The 21,540-nt window shown below is 40.6% G+C and overlaps 1 protein-coding gene across 2 annotated transcripts in view; it reads right to left on the reverse strand.

Annotated features, from left to right (window-relative positions):
- Positions 1–2,709: 2,709 nt before the first annotated feature.
- Positions 2,710–21,540, reverse strand: part of TRMT9B (tRNA methyltransferase 9B (putative)) — a 184,903-nt gene continuing 166,072 nt past the window's right edge. For both annotated transcript variants that reach the window (XM_085642043.1, XM_085642044.1), the window contains one exon: positions 2,710–15,068. In XM_085642043.1, coding sequence (XP_085498169.1) covers positions 14,053–15,068 — 1,016 coding nt within the window. In that variant the 3' untranslated portion in view covers positions 2,710–14,052. The remainder of the gene's footprint in view (positions 15,069–21,540) is intronic.

A 21,540-nucleotide genomic window follows, 5' to 3' on the forward strand; every position in this document is an offset into this window, starting at 1 on the left:
AGCAGTCTGCTATGCGGATTGTTGTGCTTCAAAATCGTCTTGTCCTTGACGTCATCCTGGCTGATAGGGGCGGAGCTTGTAGGGTCATCGGATCAAGCTGCTGCGTATTCATACCAGAAAATTCGCCATCTGTATATAAAGCCATCACTCGCCTTCATAAGATTGTAAACCAGATACACCAGAACCCAGGCACTTGGACTTGGTCCAGTTGGTTTTGGAATGTGATATCAGCCTAGGGATGGAGAGTTTTATCCTTCCTAGGTATTGGCCTTCTCATACTATTCAGTTGCTGTCTATGTCTACAATGTGGACCAGCGATTTGTGGTCTGTGTACCACATCGTGTATTCCACCATCAAGATTTCATTCGTCACGGAAGAAGAAAGAAGAACAAATGATGCTATATGAACAGATCAATGGATTGATGAAGATTGATATCTCTTGAAGGGCAAGTAGGGGACAAGGAGGGAATGTGGAAATATGGATTTTTCTGGTCAGTTATGTCCCCTATCTTGGACCCCAACGGTTCCATGTGCATGTCACAAGTACATGTATGTTTCCTCCAGTTCCAGTTATGAAGACGCAAATACATGTGCGTCCACCGTCAACATGTCCTCTGTCAGATCCGCCATGAATAGGCCGGATATTCCATTCCTAAATATGAAAGGCCACCGGCTTTATATGGTTCACTTATGCCATTTTACAGTCCAGGCAAGTAGGCCCTGATCCTGCCATCAAACTCCTCTTGCTTTCTGCCTCTGAAACCTCGAGTCTGAGCCTGCATCTGTGACCATGAACTTTGTCTCATTCTCTGCGCGGCTCACGAAGCCTGACATCAGCCTATTCTCTGCCAAGAACTGTATTTCACCTTCGAATTATCTGCTTCCCCCTCAGCCGATGCATTCCTGCCTAGTAGTTTAAGTAAACATTCTTCCAGTTACCAAGCAAAAGGCCCGGCTTCTCTGTCCTCATGCAAGTAATTCATAGCCCTGTTACCATGGAATATTCCTACCCCCCCTCGCATTCAGTGTAGACACTTAGACGCTTGTACACGCACGCACAGTCAGTATAGAATAGATTCTGTCCGAGAGTCCTTCTTTTGTGGATAACATAGTTCTTTAAACATAGGATGTTAGATATGATTTGGGATTAGGTTGACTTGACCCCCCAGACTTTTTGTCTCCACATGTAGAGCTAAATGTCAAGTCCCCTTCACCCCCTAGTTACACGTCAATTACACGTCATGCTGCTGCGCGCGCATCTAGGCCAAGTATTATCTTATAGATCCACCTATATATGACATCATAACCAATTATGTTCCTTTTTACTCCTTATTACACCCATTTTCGGTTACGCAGGTAAAACGTCAATTTCCTTATCAATTGTTACGCCTACTGTATTCGCTTCATTGTAATGTATGTACTATAAAAGTTACTTCTTGTCAATAAAGTATGTACTTCACTTCCTGAACCCTCGTGGTGATGGAACTTGGAGCATCCGATTATAATCGATCACTGGAATAAAGCCCATTCCGAACCTCTAATATCACGGATTCTGCCTCTCATTTTACTGAGCTATTTTATAATGTTTCTGTATCAAATTCAGTCCAGGTAAAGGAATTTTATTTACCACACTACTATGAGAGATAAGCAAACCTATCCTGTACACTGGGTCTACTCAAGAGATCTCTGGTGACTCATGGCTGATTTGCTACTTAAAAGGGCAATGGTCGGTAACAATACTGGTTGAAGGGCAAGGTAGGGGTGCTCATGTTCACCTTTTTTGTCCTGTTCAATTAAACTCTTGTGTCTGCAGTTTGAGAAAGTAGTGAAGAGTTTGCAAAAATTAAACTATAGGCTAATGATTTTGTGCTGATTTTAGCAGCTGACCAAAACACTATAGACGAGGTTTTGAAAACTACTTATATGTTTATCAATGGATTTGAGTCATAATAATGATATGGATAAGCCTAAGGTCATCGCCATGCATGTCTTTCAAGGACTGGCTACTGTGAAGGTTTTTCTCAATTCCTTTTTTATTACCTGAAGAAAGGACAACTATTCACAGTAGCAATGGTAGCTAGCTTATATGTCAAAGGTGTCAAGTTTCTCTTTAAGATGGCCCAGTTAGAAGTAAAAAGCCACAGAGGGCCTCTTCGCACCACAGATAATTCTTGATTGAAGATGATGAATGATACAGAAGTTGTAAAATCAAGAATCAAAATTATCCTGAGGTAGGGTAGATAAAGAGCTCAACAAAAAGGTGAGAAATTCCAGCTAGGAAAACTGCTCTCAAAACCATTGTAGTGACATATTACTCTAACTAAACCTCTAGTTTGATTTTGCAGTTTGCTCAGCTCCCATTTGGATTTTGCATTATATATCAGAATCTAGAGGAGAATCTACAGGCCGATTATATTCTAGATGTACTACTTCCCTCAGAAATTGGAGGATTTTCTATTACAGTCAGGCCATAAAGCAAGTTTCTAATAGATTCACTATCACAATACCTGCTTACTACCATACTGTGAAACAACGTTTGCGGTACTATCATTTATGTAATTTGCAGGACGTTTTATGTGGATGTAATACCATGGTTGATCTTTATTAACTTTGCTGTAAATAATGACTAATTAGGATATGCTGCACTGTTCATTACATCCATGTATGTAATGCACACAATAATGTAAAAGTTACATCCAGAAATGAAGAAAAACACTTCCAAATATTAATTTGAGCTGGCAGCTTTATATGAGAATGAATAAGGCATGTACTCTATCAACACAACTCTCACAACACGGTGACCGAAGATGAAAAGATAAATATATAACTTAACAATCATACCAATAGATTTCTGTCTTGAGTATAAAAGCAAATGAACATCTTTATCAAATAAACAAAAACATTAAAATAGCTCCAAAGCATTATTTAAAAAGAGATCGTAGTTACGTAAACATAGTTAGATTGTTCATTGATAACACTGTTAAATGCATGTACTTACACAAGCAATGTGTACTGGTATGGATGCAAAGATACAGATGTATAACACTGTCATAATAATTTCGCATCATACACTATGCAGTTTGTGCTTTTGAAACTATTGCCTTTTTTCTCACTGAGAGAAGGTTATAGGGTGATTATATATTTCGGTACTAAAATGCATTACATTTACTTCAATAAAACACAGACAAATAATTATATTAATATTGTACAATGTTTCTGAAGACACTATGAAAATAGGTTGAACTATAACCAAGGCTGCCTGGGTGTGATTAAAGTAAATTTCTAAGGGTGTATCCTACTTAAAAAGAGGAGTGGGTGTGTCTTGTACAAGTAGCCATGAATAGATTTTTCTTTAAATTGACATCTACTACCTCATCTGACCTTACTTCTTCTACCACTTTGTTGTCTATCATTAATATACATCACTCCATTACATCAACTCCATCACCTTGGTCATAATTTTACCTCATTCAGTTCCATCAGCCCTGTCTGATTGATTGATTGATTTTTACATTTATAAAGCGTGGGCTGTCACTCCGGAAGGAGCATCCTAGTGCTGGGTGGGAGAGTCAAGGAAGAGCAGGGGGAGGATCCTATATGAGGGATAGGCAGAATTCGCCTGAAGATCCAAAAATCCAAGTCTTCAGTGCCTTCCTGAACTGTGTTTCTGTTTTCAACAGCTTCAGATGTGTTGGCATGAGATTCCAGACTTTGGTCCCTAGTGCGGCTACAGTTTTTCCTACCTTAGTTTTATACCTAAAACAGGGGGGTTTGAGGAGGTTTGCCGATGAGGATCTGAGAGTCCTGGCCGTGGTGTAAGGGGTGAATCTAGCTGAGAGGTACGTTGGTCCTAAGTTTAAGGATGCTCTGAAGATGATTAAGAGCATCTTGAATAAGATTCTCTTGTGTAGTGGAAGCTAATGGAGGGTTTGAAGTGCTGCTGATGCGGAGAACCTATGTGGTAATTTCAGGACTAGGCAAGCCGCTGCGTGTTGTACCACTTGTAGTCTCTTTAGTGTTTGTTTATTTGCTCCTGCTAAGAGGCTGTTAAAGTAGTCTAGACGCGAAAGGATCAGTGCCACTGCAACTGTCGTCCTTTCAGGAAGGCGGAGGACGTAGAAGATTTTTTTTTTCGTGTCTTTATTAATTTTAAGCAGGTCCCTGCCACCGTCAAGGCGTGTGGTCGAAAAGAGAGTGAAGTGTTAAATTGCACTCCCAGGTTTTTTGCTACTTTCACAGTATTGGGAGGTGCTGTTACATCTTCCTGCCACCAAACACCTGGCTGGAAGAGATTGCCATTTCCTATCAGGAGGATCTCGGTTTTGTGTGTATTACACCTAAGATGGTTGACCTTCATCCACTGGATAACCTCAGATAGACATAGTTTGAAATTGAGTTCTGCTTTGGTGGAGTCTTTTTCAAGGGATAGGATCAATTGTGTGTTGTCTGCGTAGGACGTTTCTTCAATATCAAAAGAAGATATCAAGGAGATGAGAGGGGCCATGTATATGTTGAATAACAGCGGGCTAAGAGATGAGCCCTGTGGTACTCCTGATGTGATGGGACATTCGGCAGAGAGGAACGTTCCAGGAGCCACTGCTTGCCTACGATTGGTAAGAAAGGATCTAATCCAAGCCAGTACAGTGTTTGAGATGCCACTGGATTTTAGCCTTACAAGAAGAATGTTGTGTGAGATGGTATCAAATGCAGCAGACAAGTCAAGCAAAATCACAACAGCCATCCTGCCTTTGGCAGCTATAGATTTTAGTGTGTCCGATATTTCCAGAAGCACAGATACTGTTGAATGCTTGGGACGGAGGCCTGATTGCTGCAGGTGGAGGGTCCTAGCGGTTTCAAGGAAATTAGACAGTTCTCTGTTGACTAATCTTTCTGTTATTTTGCCCTATATCGGTAGGAGTGATATTGGACGGAGATTGGAGAGATTAGATGAGTCTATATTTTGCTTTCTTTTCAGTGGTTTCACTATGGCTAATTTCCCTTTATCTGGGACTGTGTGTGTAGTTCACGAGGAGTTGACTATCTGGTTGATCACCGGGTTAACAGTGTTTATAATTTGGTGAAGAATCATAGGGGGATAGGCGTCAAGAGGAGAGCCTAATTTACAGGCAGCGATTGCTACACGTGTCTGATCAATCAAGACTGGTTCAAAAACTTGAAGTGAGGGACTGATGCTAATCGGGTCAGGCTCTAGCCCCAGGTCAAGTTTTTGTGCCGGGGATGTTGCAAAGTCTTTTTGAATATTCTGGATTTTTTCCTCGAAGAAGATTGAAATCTGGTCACATAATGTCTGAGAAGGGGGAATTTCTCTATTCAAAGCTTTGGAGTCGGTGAAGGACTTTATAATTGAGAAGATTGATTTTTGATCTTGGTTGGCCTCGTGTATTTTATTAGAGTAGTACTCTTTTTTTGCTAATTTAATATGAGTGTGGTATTGTCTCCTACTTGTTTTGAAAACGTTTTGGTCTGCTGGGTCATAGGCTCTTCTCCACTTGCGTTCCAGTTGTTTACATCAGAGATGTAGTTGAGCTAAGCGGGCATAAACCAAAGGGCTTTATGGGTTTTGGCTTGCACTTTCTTATTGGGTTGTTCTAGTGGGATTAGCTCATCGCTTATTGAAGTCATCCAAGTGTCGAAGAGTTGTGAGTCTTCTGAGGCTTTACCAGTTAGGACAGGGACGCGAGCATGAGCAATGGTGGGAAGCTTTGAATTGGTAACTGATTGCGCCCACCTGCGCCTTGGTTGCAGAGAGGGGATTTGCTTAGCAGAACGATTCACGATTGGCCTCTTGATAATGAGGGGGATAAATACATGGTCTGACCATATCTGGGGGATGGGGGTGTCAACCGATAGCGACGTGAAATTGGAGCAGACACCATCCAATGTGTGACCAGCCTGGTGCATCAGAGTGTCGACTAATTGGTGCATTCCAAGGGATTTTGTTATCTCAAAAAAGTCATTCACTCCTGGCCCATTTCTGCATTCTAGGTGGATATTAAAGTCTCCTAGGAGGGTAAAATTAGCGTACCTGAGAAGGTAATGGCTTAGGGTTTCTCCTAGTGAATTTAGGAAGGTAGCACTAGGACCAGGTGGGTGATAAATTAGGGCTCCTGTAAAAGAAGAGGAGGCATTTATTGTGAAGCAGAAGCCTAGGATTTCTGCTCCCTTGAGTGAGTTAAGTTTAACGTTGCTACACTGTAGTGAATCACGTAAAATGATGGCCAGTCCCCCTCCTCTGGATTCTCCTCTATCTTTCCTACAAATCGTGAAGTTGGGGGGGAGTGCTGCCACAGTGTCTGGATTACACCATTCTTTTAACCAGGTTTCAATAATAAACAGAAAATCGAGCTGTAGCTCCATAATCAATTCACTGATATCATGGGAGTGTTTACATATTGAGCATGCATTGATTAGTCCCCCTTTTAGTTGAGAGCTGTTAAGTGTTAAGGCTTTCCTACACGTAGTTGTAGGGCACATGTCTGTAAAGGTGAACTCTGATCTACGAACATGTGAGTGGCCCCATAATTTTGTCTGGTGGTAGTTGGTAATCACAGTTTCCCCTTGTATCTAGACCTTTTAGAATTATTGACGAGAATACAGTACCTGGGTTTGTTTGGGCAGCATGGCAGCATAGCAGCAAAAGCATCTGAACTATTAAGTGAATGGTACTCCCATTAATCCCTTAAGGCATACAGGATATCACATAAAAATATACAGTTAAAAAACCTGCTAGCCTATTTATTTTCTAAACCACCATTATAGTTAAAAAAATATATATATAGATATATATATTTTTTGTATTTGTTCATAGAAAAGTCATGCATTTATATGTACATTAAAATGATTAAAAATACAATATTTTATCATATTAATTTCATCAAATGCGAAAAAGAATAAGTTAAAACAAAACCACAAGCCCCAACCAATTACACATTCATACCAATCACGCAAAGCACATATTCCTAACACTACTCCCTCCCCCAACGGAAATCCAATAACACAAAGAGGAAACCCCTCCTCAGTTTTCCATCAATGATAGCCCCTGGCCAAGACACATTGATGGATGACTGAGGAGAGGGCCTCCTCTTTGGGTTATTATGAGGATTTATGGCGGGGGACTTAATGAAATTGCTATGATGAAATATTGTATTTTTAATCTTATTGAATGTACATATCAATGAGGTTAGTGTATATTACTGTCAGGAATTTTGTACGAATGAATCAAAATCATGAAATAAAAGGTTTTTTTTAACTAATGGTGGGTTAGTAATGATTATAAATTGATTCTTTGTAAATAAGTATCTGGTTTTTGAGTGTATATTCCCATAAGCCCTGTCTACCTGTATTGATGAGGACACTGGTGAACTATTAGCACCTCATGTTGACGCATCAAAACTAGCACCAACAGAATCTATACATAAAACTGCTCCACATCTAACTTTCTAAACTGCTGGAATTTTGTTTAGAAATAACTGGGTCTTTTTTACTATGTTTACAATAAATTGCATTACCCAGTTGTAACATTCACCACTGCACCCCAAGCACTGTTTTAACTCCACAATTTCAATCATCGTTCTCTAGTAATTTTAGCCAGTACAATGTTGAAATGAATAGTGCTATAAACATAATAATAACCTTTAAAGATAATTGTACTATTTCTCCATGTTTACAGGACTTTTTATCCTGAGTGTCACATAACTGTTGTCAAAGCACAGTAATAAAACCTCTTTAAATTAATGAAATGTTTCCATTGGAAACCATGTCTTTGTTTCATATATGCCCATGCCCCACATGGAACACTGGGGCGCTCTGTCACATGTCTAATTACCTCAACCACATCATGTTGGTCAATAACTTAACCCTTACTTTAACACTGCTAATTTTGCTTACCTTAAACATTTGCTACACTCATAACCTAATGTAAACCTTCCCCTTACTTTAAACCTTATGCTTAATCTAAACCTGTTTATTACCCTAACACCTTCTCTGATAGTGCCTTCTACATAGTAACATTGATATCATAATGATAAGGAAATGGTGCAAAGATGAAGATAATTGTCAAGATGAAATTGAAGGAGAAATGTTATGTAAGTGTATTAGAAATGAGGTTTAGGATGCAGATAAAATACAACTCTTGATAATAATAATAAGAAAACATTTGTCATCTTTATCTTTGATGTCCGTATTTTAAGAATAGAATTGTGTCCGTTGTTTTTATATTGGGTGGATGCTTTTGTACTATTTCAAAATATCCATGACAGTCATACCTGCTTTTTTGAATCATCTTACCTGTGGTCTTATGGATTGTAAATAAATGAATACAGTGCCATTTGAATGTGTGTTTATTTTGTTGCAAATCTAATGTGTAATAGCTTGTACATTTGGAGTGAATAGTTACTTAAAAAAAAATATTATTCTAATCTGTGATATGATAGAACTTGATGTATTGCTCATTATTTGTCTAATTGAAGTGCTCTGGCAAGTCACGGATTTAGCTTTGGTGAAATGCCGGGCACTTTTATAATGAAAATCTGAAACACAAACATGTTTAATCCATTCATTTAAACTAAAGTTGATGGACAAATGACACAGATGGGATGTCAGCTTGCTGTCTCTAGTTTTAAGTGGCATGACGGCAGCACAGAAATCGAAATGCAATCAGGATCTTTGTGTTCTGCTTACTTTCTGTAGTTTCCAATTGTTTCCCTATCCAGACAGCGTATGCCAAACTTAGTATGCTATTTGGGGCCCAAGTGTGGGCCAAGCAGAGAACCCTGTGATTTCACCAGGATTCAAAGCATAAACAATGTCCTTTCTAAAACCCTAGCACTTTGGTAAATCCACAAACATGATGGCACATGGTTCAAATATCTGCCTTTTGAGTATCATGAATGTACTTTCCACAACTCTGAGCCTCCTCTTTATACTTCTCTTTGTGTAACTGGGATATCATAAATGGGTCTGGAGAGCAAATAATCCCTTTCTTGATTTATTTAAGCCGGTTTCTATAAAGCTGTCTTGATGGTTATCTCAAACCCTAGACCACTAGTTATCAGTTACATTTATATAATGGCTTGTTGTTTTCCAGTGTTATGGTTAGTTTAAAGGGTCAGCAACCAAATTTAAAAAGAAATGAGTGGCAGACGTATGCTTACAATTTTTCCAAAGTTTCTCATTTTTGGGGAATTCACCAAATTCCTATAACTAATGCGAGAAGTATATGACAAATGTACTTTTCCATGTCTATGCCTAACTCTAAGCCAGAGAACGTTGTGCTTGAAGAATGTTTTCCAGTGTAATTATGAATAAGAAATGTACCTTAACAATTGTTTCTTTTTCCACACGTGGAATTTTTTTCAGGTAAAAAAAAAACATAACCTGAAGCTAAAGTCTTTGATATGCAAATTGCACAGTTATTTCAGTTTTTGATGCCCCTAATGAGCTGATTTAGTGATTTTTTTCCAGTTGAATTTCAATCCATCATTGTGGCAGATCTAAGCCCTTTGCTACACTGGCAGGGGAAAATAGTCTGGATTTTGAGTTTGCAGCTGTGCCTGCAGAGGTGTTACCATCAAACTGGCTGTCTCTCCAAAAGGAGGAGTGGGTTAGGTGGAAACCAGTGTTGCAAGTTCTGTAAATTCTGTAGAAGGTGCTGGAATTTTCATCACTTTGCATGGAACCCGAAGTTGGAGGATACCAGTTTAGAATTCATATATCTTGCAGTGAGTGCTTCCCAGCAGGTCAGAGCCACAATAGGTACCTTTTGATGAAATCGCCAACATTTTGCATGGCAGACTTTCATGGCATTAACTGCAACAAAACATGATGGTATGTCTGCTACGGTTGATGGAATGGCTCAGCCACCCCCACCACCATCACATTTGGCGGAGCTAGAAGTGTATATTGGTGCGCCTGATGATGGAACTTAAAGTGTCTCAGTCAGTGGAACGTCTATTATGAAAGGACTGCTAAACTGGACAGCTATGTTTTTTGGTAGGTATTCTGTTACTGCTATCCTCTGAATGAGCCCTGCATATAGGAGTACTTGTATGGGAATTCGCATTAGGAAGGTTTGTGAATGTGCGTGTAGGTCAGAGTAAGGGATGGTTTATGGGTAAGTGTAAGAGAAGATGTTATGGTAAGGTTTGGAGTAAGGGCTACTGTTATGATTAGGCTAAACATTTTGATTATAGTATGGAATTGGGTTAAAATTAGGCTAAATTGATGGAATGGGTAAGGCTTAGAGTTCTCGAAGATGTGAGTTATGGTGTATGGATACTATAAGAAGAAGTTGCAGGTGAAAGGGTGGTACCAAAGCTCATATCAAGATTATAGGAAGTATCACACCATAAAATGGTAGGACGAACTTGGTGTAAGGGAAGAAAAAGTTAGGGATAGGGCTAATAGTTTGGGGTTAGGTTAAGGGTTAATGTTTGTCTATGTACAATACAGATTTGTAGTGGTAAAAACATGACTGTTTTACCTCCACATGTTTGTACTTTCCATTGGTATGTCTATTTGCCACTACATTTTATGTTCACTTCTTTACCACCCGTGATTTGTATTTTAATTTTTTTAAATACAGTCAGTTTCCCTTAGTCTTAAATCCATTCTGTGAAATGCTCACTGATCTTGTGTCAGTGAATCTTGCTCTATGATTTGCCTTCACAAATATGAGCTTTTGATCACCTAAAAAGAACTTACCATACAAAAAGTGCTGTGAATAATGCTACATTAATGTTTAGCAATGTGTAGACTTGATTGAATTAATTCTGGCTATGGTAAATATTCATTTGACAGCGTGAATGACCAAGAGGGTGAGAGTGAAGTTTCGGAATGTGGTGTACTTTGGTGTTCAAAAATTGCTATAACGCAGACCCACAGTTTTACAGAATTACATATCTTTAGTATAATTATTGCTTTTCTGTATGTTTCATATTGCATCACAACAGTAAAACTTTGCAAAACACTAACAATGATAAAACATAATAACTTGGTTTAATATAGCACACTTTTTGTTGTTTCTATTTGTTGCCAATAACAAGTGTTCCGCCTTTTTTTCTCTTCGTAAGAGATCCACTAAAGTGCTCATTTCGGCATAGTTCATAAAGAAGTTTGCATCTCAAAGTTGACCTTTCCTGTGCAAAATGCACACTTTGAAATCATAAAATCCCAATAAAGCTTCACAAAATCAGGAGGGGTAGAATTTTAAATAAAATACACGTAAGGATTTTGAAACAGTCAATATAACAAAATTACCCTATTCATTGTAAAAACGTATGGGCCTCATTTATGAGTTATTGCCGTAGGGCAGCGCCACAGGCATTCCTGTGGCGCTTCCCTACAGCAAAACAATAGGGCAGGAATGCGCTGTATCTATCAGATACGGCACAAACCTCTCCTTTTCCCCTTTGCTGGCGCCAACGCAGGCACTTTTTCAGCATGGTGCAAGGGTGCCTGCGTTGTGGGGATGATTATTTTTGTGCAGGAAGGGAAACCTTCTTGCACAAAAACAATCACAAGAGGCTTTTTCCTCTTTCAATGTGTGCTGCAGAATGCAAAAGGAAAAACAAGGAGAAATAAAGATATTTCTCCTCGATGTGCCTCCCCTGGGGAGGCATAGGATTTTGGCGCTTCCTCAGAGTTACGGTTTCTCGTAAATCTGGGGAAGTGTCAAAAAGCCATGGATTGTGCTGGGAACGCTCCCAGCAACACCCATTGCACACCCCTTTAACGCAGAAAACTGCATTAAAGGCAACGATCTTTACAAGGCAGCATTTAGCCCAAAAATGTGGTTTACTGCTGGATCAACTCCTGTGCCACTGAAGCGACCCAAAAAGTGACGCACTGGCGGCGCAGGGGGCTTATAAAGCTTATAAGCCCGTGTCTGTTAAAGCACATTTGCATGACAATTACATGTCAAATATTCCACGTGCTGATAATTTGGAAAAGGTAAATATTATATATTGTTATACAACAGTTGATCTTTGAGACAGATCTGCTGCATTATGCTTGTGATTCTTTGTGAATTTGATATGCAAATAATCAAGGGTCAATCCTAGCCACAAACATTCAGCTGTCCAACCCCAAAACAAATTACTCCAATAAACTAAGAGCCCGGTGACAAGGGTAGATGTATACAGAGCCGGTCATAGCCGTTCCTCCCCCTTCTTCACACCTACACCAGGACAGCCGCCCAGCCTCACAGTGTGAAACATTGATGAGCATTTTATGTAACATTTTCTGTATACTCCCAATTAATAATGTGGTAGGTGTGTCATCGCTGTGGTTGTGAAGCGAGTGTTCATATCATGCAGGGAAACATTATGCAGCATGTTAGGGTCACAGGATATGCGGACATTTAAAATGTTCCCCCACTCTGGGAGCACATATCCAGTGTTCCATTGGAGGTTTAACACCCAAAGTATCTCAAAACAGACACTTCGGCAGGAAACCCCCAACAGCCATGGTGGCAAACCTTCAATGGTGCAGGCCTTCCATTGACAGCATCACAGGCGACCAAGATCTGCCAGCGGAACTCTAAATCAGCTGAAGAGTCGGCCTCCACATGCTCTAATTTAGCTGAGGGATACATAGAAGTTACTGAATAATGCAAGCCAGGATGAAGCATGATATTATGTTTTGTGGTCGGGTTTCTGATAATGTCATGATAAAAGGAGAGAGTTCACTACTTCTTTCTACCATGTGATATTTCCATACTTTACTGCCCACATTTTTTTAATGCACTCATATGACGCATTCACTACTGTAAGATACTTATTTCTTTGTCCCTGTTTTCTTCAAGAATGTGTTTTAGGCTTAGAGATCACTAAGACAACACTGGCAGCACTTCTGTGTGCACCAATACAAGTTGGGAGGTAATTCCATTCCAGCCAAATATTTATGGAATTACAAGCTGATACATTTTATTAATCAAAAATGATTCCTGTAGAAGCTGGGCACACTGCCAAAATCCCTGTAACTGGGCCGCTAGTGGGAGGAAAACATGCATACACAGGTGTGGTAATGTTTCACATCCCCTCCCCATGTTATTCTCCATTCCTGGTCATAAAATGTAAGTTCATAGCAATAGAGAGGTGATAACACAAGGAATTGTCATTTTGGGTGCAGATTTACCTCCACCAACTCGTAGTTGGGTTCAATGTGTGTAATGAACGTGGTACACAAATGCAAAGGTGCTAAGGGGGCCTCACTGATATTTCTCCTCAGATGTTTTTCTCTATTTTTAACACAGTTTTAGGAATAATTTGTAGCCTATGTATTACTCTCTTTACTTCTGTATTCTCTTTAAATTACTCCCTGTACTACGATATCCACATACATTTTACATTCCCTGCATTTTGCCATGCACAAAATATAAACCATCTAGCTGTTTAAAACTGAGAATTAATGTACCTGTTTATGAAACTCCTAATGAATACTGGCAGTTTGGATTGTAAAACTATTATAAAGAAATATTATATTTATTGAATACCAAACCAATATGGGGACCTTAACACGTCTGTGCTATCTGCTTCTGTACATCTACTCTTGGAAAATAAGGGAAATTGAAAGTGGTTCTATATGTCATGAAAGACAAGTGTGCTTATACAACCTCGACCATAGTAATTTTCTTTCCGAGAGTGGTAGCCTTCCAGGCCACGAAAACGCATTTGCTATAAATTTAAAAATAATAAATCTGCTGGGCATCTCAAACAGAGAATTTAAGTATATAGTTATGCAATGTGATTTTCTAGTCCACCAAGTCTACCACTGTTAACACGTTATCCACAGTGTGGTAAACACTCTTACTGTGAAACGTATTTCTTGCAAAAGACTTTTACTCTAGTCACTGTATTGAAATAAAAATTGTGTCTGGATCATTTCTACACTAAATTATAATTCAGAACCAAAAGTGCTAAACCGAGAATATATTATGCAACAACCTTCTTATGGGCTGCACCATGTCTTCTCAGTATTTCCCCATGGATGCCCAATATGGCTGACAATAGCTGCAGTCTGTGGAGACAGGTCCTAGTTTTTCTCTGCAATGATGCACCAGTTTCCATGATCGTAGCAGGAACTCAATATCTGGAGTTCTGGTACACATTCTTGAAGCTGAAAAGAGAGTTCACCCTCCCGAAAGACATGGTAGTAGCGCATGAACGCGTTACTGTCCAACATGTTGTCCCCTTCCTCTCCAACCGCCACAGCTGCATCCAAAATGGAGTCGTTGGAGTCTGTGGTAGAAGTTCTTTTCAAAATTTTACGTCCAGTGGATGTATCTGCTTCCCTATTGTGCGGGCAGGTATCTTCCACTGGCTCACACTGAAAGGAAATATTGTCACCACTGCTTGGAATTATTGCATTGTGACTTCCGTTTAAACTTCGTATGCCCTGGGCGGCCAGGACCCACTGTGTCTTTTTGTGAGCCGTATTTTCCATAAACACCTCATCATCGTCTAAACTTTGTTCTTTTAACAAGGAGCCATGGCGCCCCAAATCCAAGCTGCAATGCCTGCCAGGCTGGGTGGACACAGTGCTGCTTGCCCACTCTCCTATGCTTTTCAAAGGTTTCATCTTTTCAATTTGTCTCCTCAAGGCAGATTCGTCGAGGGATCGGGAGAAGAACCACGACCGAAAAGACCTACCCAACGCACTGTAAAATTTATTTTCCTCATCTGAAATTTTCAGGCAGCAGCTCTCAGATGGCCCATAGTTGTCAGTGCTCTGAGAACGGTTGGATTGAACTTCCGGGTCGACGTCGTGCATGTTGATAGGTTCTGAATTGATGGCTGGCTGCAAGAATACATCCTGTACTCTAGTATTCTGCCCACCTTTGCCCTTAGCTCCTGGCTGACTGCTTTCAGAAGAATGCCTGGAGAACAAAGCTCTGTTCCACGGCACAAACACATCTTGTTTTTCAAAACGTCTATTTTTTTGTTCCATTGCCCAAACATACAGCATTATCTGCCCGCCAGGCTTCAGAACTCTTGACATTTCTCTTATTGCTTGTATTCTTCTCTGCTTGGTAGAAAAATGATGGATCACTGTAAAAAGAAGCAAGAAAAAAAATCAGTCTTAACATTCCTGGAACCTTCAGATCACATCTGTCTATATCATTTTTTTTCCAATTCTCATTGTTTACCTGCCAGTAAATTAGGAAGATGGCAGCAAAGTCGTGCTGCAAACTATTACAGAGCATGACCCCTATAAGACTTACAGAGGCTTTTAGGGGTGGTGTACTTGCATTATTATGAAATGACCTAAGAATTAAAGAACAAATTAAAAGTGAGGGAACCTTGGAAATAGCACAGTTTCTACTTGTATTCTGAACTGTGCATCATACGCAAGCGATGGAGAGTTAACAAATGAACGTGAGATGGGAGTTGCTGAAGCCTAGAAAGAGAGACAGAGTTTGGTAACTAAGATTTAGCATAATTTTCTTTTTAAAAAAAGCTAACGTTACTTCGAGAAAAACTCGGGAAGAAGCACAATATTCACAGATAGACCGTACACATTTAAATAAACTGAGCACACACTTCACGTTTGTGTACTAAAAAAAAAGATACAGGCTAGAGTTACTAGTGCTTTGCGCCGGTCTGTGTTACTTTTGTAACGCAAACCAGACACAAAGTGTTATGCTGAGATTCACTATCTGACACAAATGAGAATTTGTGTTGGATAGCTTCCCAAAGTAACACAAAGCTGTGCTATTTGCTGCTGTGTGTTACTTTGCATCAAGGGGTGTTCTGTGGGTGGAAAATGGTCATTTCCATGCAACCTCCCATGGAGTTTGACACAAATCCCTACATACAAACATTTGTAAACAGGAATTTGCGTAAAACTCTTATGCCGTCTCAAGGCAGGCGTAATGAGGAGAAATGTTTTTATCTCTCCTCGTTTTTCCTAATTTGTATGCATGATATATACAAACATACAAAGCAGGAATAGTGTTAAAGGATAGTTTTTGTACTGGAAGATCCAATATGCTGATGTGACGGAGACTTTCCAATGGTGAGGATTTTGATGTGGGTCCTGCAGTCTGCGAGGGATGCTTCTGCTTGAATGGTCACCTGCTGCCGAGTGTTAGATCTGGCATCCGTAGGTTGGCTTTCTCCCATACTTTTTGATTTTTACCTCCATGTTTTACTGTATTTTTTGTTGGCCTTACGACTCTCAGGACTTTACCACTGCTAATCAGTGCTAAAGTGCATGTGCTTCTCCCATAAACGTGTTTGTAATTGATGTGTACCTGATTAATATATTTAAATTACCTCTAAGTCCCTTGTAAAGTGGTATACCAACCCAGGGCCTGTAAGTTAAATTCTACTAGTAGGCTGCAGCACTGATTGTGCCACCCACATAGGTAGCCTTCCAAACCTGTCTCAGACCAGCCACTGCCTGGGTGTCCAGTTTGCTGACACTTCGACTTGGCATTTAAAACTACTTGCCAAGCCTTAAGCTCACCCCTAAGGTAGGCCCTAGGTAGCCCTAAGAGCAGAGTGCTATGCAAGTAAAAGGTAGGACATGTACTGTTGCGTTTTTCACAATTGTGAAGCTCACCCCTCAAAAAGGTTAGCATGGGAAATCCCTTATATCATTTTGAGTGGTAGTCCCTGATCAGAGAGGATTATCTTTTTAATGTTTAATATCTTTGGATTGGTAATGATAAATCCTCTTTGCTGGTGAATTTGTATTTGACGGTACTGTTTTAGAAATTACACTTTCAAAAGTGGACATTTCACATAACTTTCTGCTTTTGTGCCTGACGGCCTGTCTCAAAACCATGTTTGGGCAAGTGACAGCTACATTTGGGCATTTCCTGCCACAATACAGGACACTCAAATACATCTACATTCACCAGTATTCTGATAGGTCTTCCTGGCAGGGAGGGGTGGGAGGGGCTCGCACTCCACTTGAAAAGGTAGTGTCCTGCCCGCACACAAAGTACTGATCACCCGCCTCCCCCAGATTGAAAGGGATCCTTGTGCACTTCAGAGGGCTCCTTTGAAGCCATCCCCTACATCAAAGTCACTTTTGAGTATAAGTACTGGGGCTCTGACCCCTTCAAATCAGACACTCCTTGGACCGGTACCAAAACACTGCTGGATCTACATCCGCACATTGCCAGAAGGACTGCTGTGCTGCCAGGAAGGACTGCCATTCTGCTAACTGCTCTGCTGTGTTGACCTGCTGCTTTTGTGCTGCAGGAGGGACTGCCACTTTGCTACCTGCCTTGTTGTGCTGGGCTGCTGCCTGCTACAGTTTGATGTGTTGAACTCTGAGTATTCTCGAAGAGCTTGTTGGCTTACCCCCTTTTGTTGAAGTCTCAGGCCCATCAAAGACTTCATGTTCATTGTCACTACACTGCCATGAGAGCCATTCTGTGAGAACCAGTGTGTCGCCCTGCACGAGATAAGGCTCCCGTCCTGTGAATGCCAGGGCTCTGCAACAGAGAAGACCTCCTTTTTGTGACAATCAGTGCTTTAATCGCGATAAGATAAAGTGCCCAGTGCTTGTTTCACTGGAGGCCCTCTATTTAATTTGCCAAACTAAAGCAGAGTCCGGATGAACACTAGAGCATCTTCTCTGCCCCCTGCCTTCCTACTGCCAATCATTGCCAGGACAGTGACGAGCTCCACCTCCCTCTCAGACAGAAGAAAGCTGCTGCTGTTGCTTGATGACATCAGTGCTGCACAAAGAAAGGCTTGGCGTGCCCGTTGCCGCTCAACCCTAATGCCAAGGCACTGTGCCTCCGAGACCCATAGAGTCTCTATCGCCATGCTAAGCGTTATCCTGACTGGCCAAGTTTACATAAAGCATGCCGGTCTCGAGGTACTGACTGTAGAATTATCCTGTTTTGGGTGCTTCAAAATTCTGCATATCTATTTATTGATCTCCAACTGGGATCTTTACAACTGCACTCAATTTACAGTAAATAATTTAATAGAAGTGAATGTGTTCAGTTCTGTATTTACCTGTGTACAGTGTGCATAATTTGCAAAGTATTTAATGAGATCTTTATTGTATTTGGTCTTTTGTTATCCCGTGTGGAGTCTTTTTGTGGTGTATTCATTGTGTTACTGCATGTGTGTTACAATTGTCTGCCTGCTCTATACCAAGCTCCTGGTGGGTGAGCACAGTTTATATCAGCTAAATATCTAGCTTACTCTGAGTAGAGTCGCGGGTTCTGGAAGAGCTGGGTGCATACATTAGCGAGCCAGAAACCCCATTTCTAACACTGAGGTTCTAGAAATGATCTGCCATTAACAAGTTCTTCTTGTTTCACCCCTGCATTTTGTGTTGAACACTGGGATGTTACACCACTAGATCTTCCCATTCCCCAGTTACTTGTGACCATTGTTCGAAAACACATTCCTGCAGCAGGTGCATGTGCAACCATGCTTTTAAGACCAATGGACACTGTCGTCTTGCCTACCAGTTTAATTATCAACCTCACTATCATGAGCAACAGTGTCCGTTTTTTTATATTGATGTGAATCCCAAATGATGGAAAAGGAGGACTATCTGTTTTGTGTTTGCAAGAAAATGGGATTGACCCACCCTTTTACCAGCTAAACATCTGGATGAGGCACAACATTAATTTGGCAGCGATGTAGATACCCTGCAACCGCAGCTTAACCTTTTTATTAAAAAATCATGATTCTGTAGTGGCCCCGTAAGGTAGAAGTTTAAACTGAGAACATTTTCCCGCTTGCTACATATTTCAAGTACTGACCTAGCTGAATGTACAGGAATGTGGATGTAGGCATCCTTGCCAGTGAGTGTGGTCATGTAGTCTCCTATGCACAGCAGTGGAATGATGTCTTCCAAAGCTCTCATTTTGAAATAGTTGGACTCAATATGAACTGTTCATTAAATGATAAAGTGATGAAGTGCTGCTTCACCTCTTGGTAAAAACCTGAAATGCGCAGTCAAGTATTGTGATGGAATAGCACACTGGTGTTTACTTGCCTGTAAGCAATGTCTGCTGCATCTCATGAGTATTTAATCTTACCATTAGATTTAAACCTTTCTTCCTGCATGATGGCTTGTGTTTGAATAAGTGTTCGACATAAGCTGCAGACATTATTTCAATTCCTCCCACTGGTTCCTGTCCTATTTTGAAAGCAAAGCTACTTAGTTAGTGAAGCACTAGTGCATTATAGTTCTGACAGAAACTTGCTTCGCCGAAGTGTCTATCCTTTACTTTCTTTATCAGGAGGCACTGTGTCTCCAGAGCCTTTCTTTCTATGTGTGTGGATGGCCAGTAAGTTTGTGAGTACCACAGATGAACATATATCCGGGGTGCAGGCTTGAATTTCTTCTTAACCTGTAACCCAACTATCCATATTTTACAGGGTCTTTGAGATTTGCGACTGAACACTAGCTTGGACTTAAACATGGTCATGTATTGATTCGATCTCTCAGTGTCAGAGAGTGTCTCGATTGATGAGGAAGTCATCCTCCTCCTCTTCTCTTGAGAGGTAGATTGTGGTGTTGTGCAGTCTACAATATTCCTGTGTGGTATGCTGGACAAGAGGGCAGTGGATCAGCAGAAACATCGCAGTTTGAATCAAATGGGTACAGGGCTGGAGATGGTGATAAGGCAGCACTGTGTCAGTGATTGCCGCCCCCATCTTTTTAGTAAATGAGACAGCTTAGACTTCCTCTAAAATAGCTCCCTCAGAAGTTATGTGCATGCTTTATCTTTGCTGGCTATGTGTGTTGCGGAGGGCAGACAAGAATATGGCCTGTGACAGAATCAATGTGGAGGGTGCCTTGTCAAATATCCGGTTGTGGTGTCTGAGGGAAATTAGTGCCTTCTGCACTATGCTTAGAAACTTTATCTGTCCTCAGTGTCAAGGACCTTTTTTGACTTTGAGGCTGATTTTGGTGCTGATGAAGAGTCAGATGTATTTTGGCATTGAGGTTCCTCCAGAGTCAAGGCTTGTTTTCACTGGCAAGCAGTGTTGGGCTCTACATTTGATCCAACAGCATGGGTCTAACTATTTTGAGAAGTGGTACCTCCATCAAGGCATGGCCATGTTCTGCAGTCAATTCCTTTGGATGGAGTTGATTTTGTTTCGAGGCTGATTCTCAGAGGGGTAGTGTTCAGGGACAGTGTCCTTTTGAGGCTGATGGTGTTCTATTCAATCCTTGGTGTTGAGGTATATTCATAATACTTGGTGCAAGCTTTACTGGGTCACTGAAAAAGTTTGTTCTTGTGAGTTTGAATCCGCTAGTGAGAGATTTGAAGGATTCTAATACTTGTGGGCCTCAGGACTGCTGGATGCGCTCAGACACTGTTGTCAGACTCACATCCTTCACCCTCTTTGCATCAACTACAAAGTCATTGAAGTCTTGATGTAGCATGCCTTTATAAGGCATCCATCTTCTATCTCTTCAGTGCCAAATACTCTTTTGTGTTGCATGCCGAACAGACATTTCACTGTAGTACCTCCAATAAATTAACTGCTTTCCATAGCCTATTCTGTAATGACTTATTTTCATCTCAACTGTATTCTTGCTCTTTAGCGAAATTTCTTCTCAGTAGGTGCTGATCTTCAGACTTATATTTTTCAAGATGCAGCATTTCCTGCAACACTTGAAACACATCATAATAATATGGTGGAAAATACATTTAGGTGAAATATGTGCCCTGGGGCATTGTGGCTTTGGTGAGAGGCATCAGTGGTTTTCATGAAACCGAAAGAGCTTCTTTGAAGAACATTTCAAACCAGCATTAGATGGCACAAGAGAGAACAGCATGTGATCTACAGGGCTACATCAACATTTGAGCAACATGAAATGTGTGCAATAATGCAATTGAATGGACCAAAGGTTCAATTTCCAAACTAGGAACAAGAGATTGAGAAGAGGTTTCAACTTAGCAGATGTAGTTTCAAATAATTTGCAAGTAATTATAAAATGTTCGAAGACAAGTTTTATTCAAGCTTGCTCAGGAGGGTGGAGGAGTTTCCATTGGGTAGAAGAGAGGGTGACAGTCCCCAAGATAATCACTGAGAGCTCTCTCAAAAGACGAATACATAAGACATACAGTAAAGCAATAACTGGGCAGTCAAAAAACAGTCCATGGCGAGAAAACATGGAACAAATGATGAACTTGGTATAGGTGGGAAATTAAACAGAAAAGTTGTAAATGATAGTGTGGGGCTAAGAGGAGATACATTAGAGGACCTGTCCCTCCATGCACTATTTTGGCAACCAGCCACTTTGCTTTGCTTACTGCAACCTCATCTCCATACCCCTTTGGCCCACCATATTTGACCATCCTAGCGCAGTGTTGTAGCTGTGCCCAAGGATTGCTGCTTCCTCCTGTATGGTTCTCCATAGTGACTCTATGTACAGCAAAAACACATCTACTCGGAATAGGTTGAGGTGCTGGACTAGTCAGTTTGACTTCAGTATGCCTGCATCCCAAATTAAAACATGTTTTGTTTTGGATAATGCAAACTCACGTCAATGAAGCATGGACAGACAATAAGTGCCAATCCT

Source organism: Triturus cristatus, chromosome 2_2 (assembly GCF_964204655.1).
Source record: "Triturus cristatus chromosome 2_2, aTriCri1.1, whole genome shotgun sequence".
NCBI lineage: Eukaryota > Metazoa > Chordata > Amphibia > Caudata > Salamandridae > Triturus > Triturus cristatus.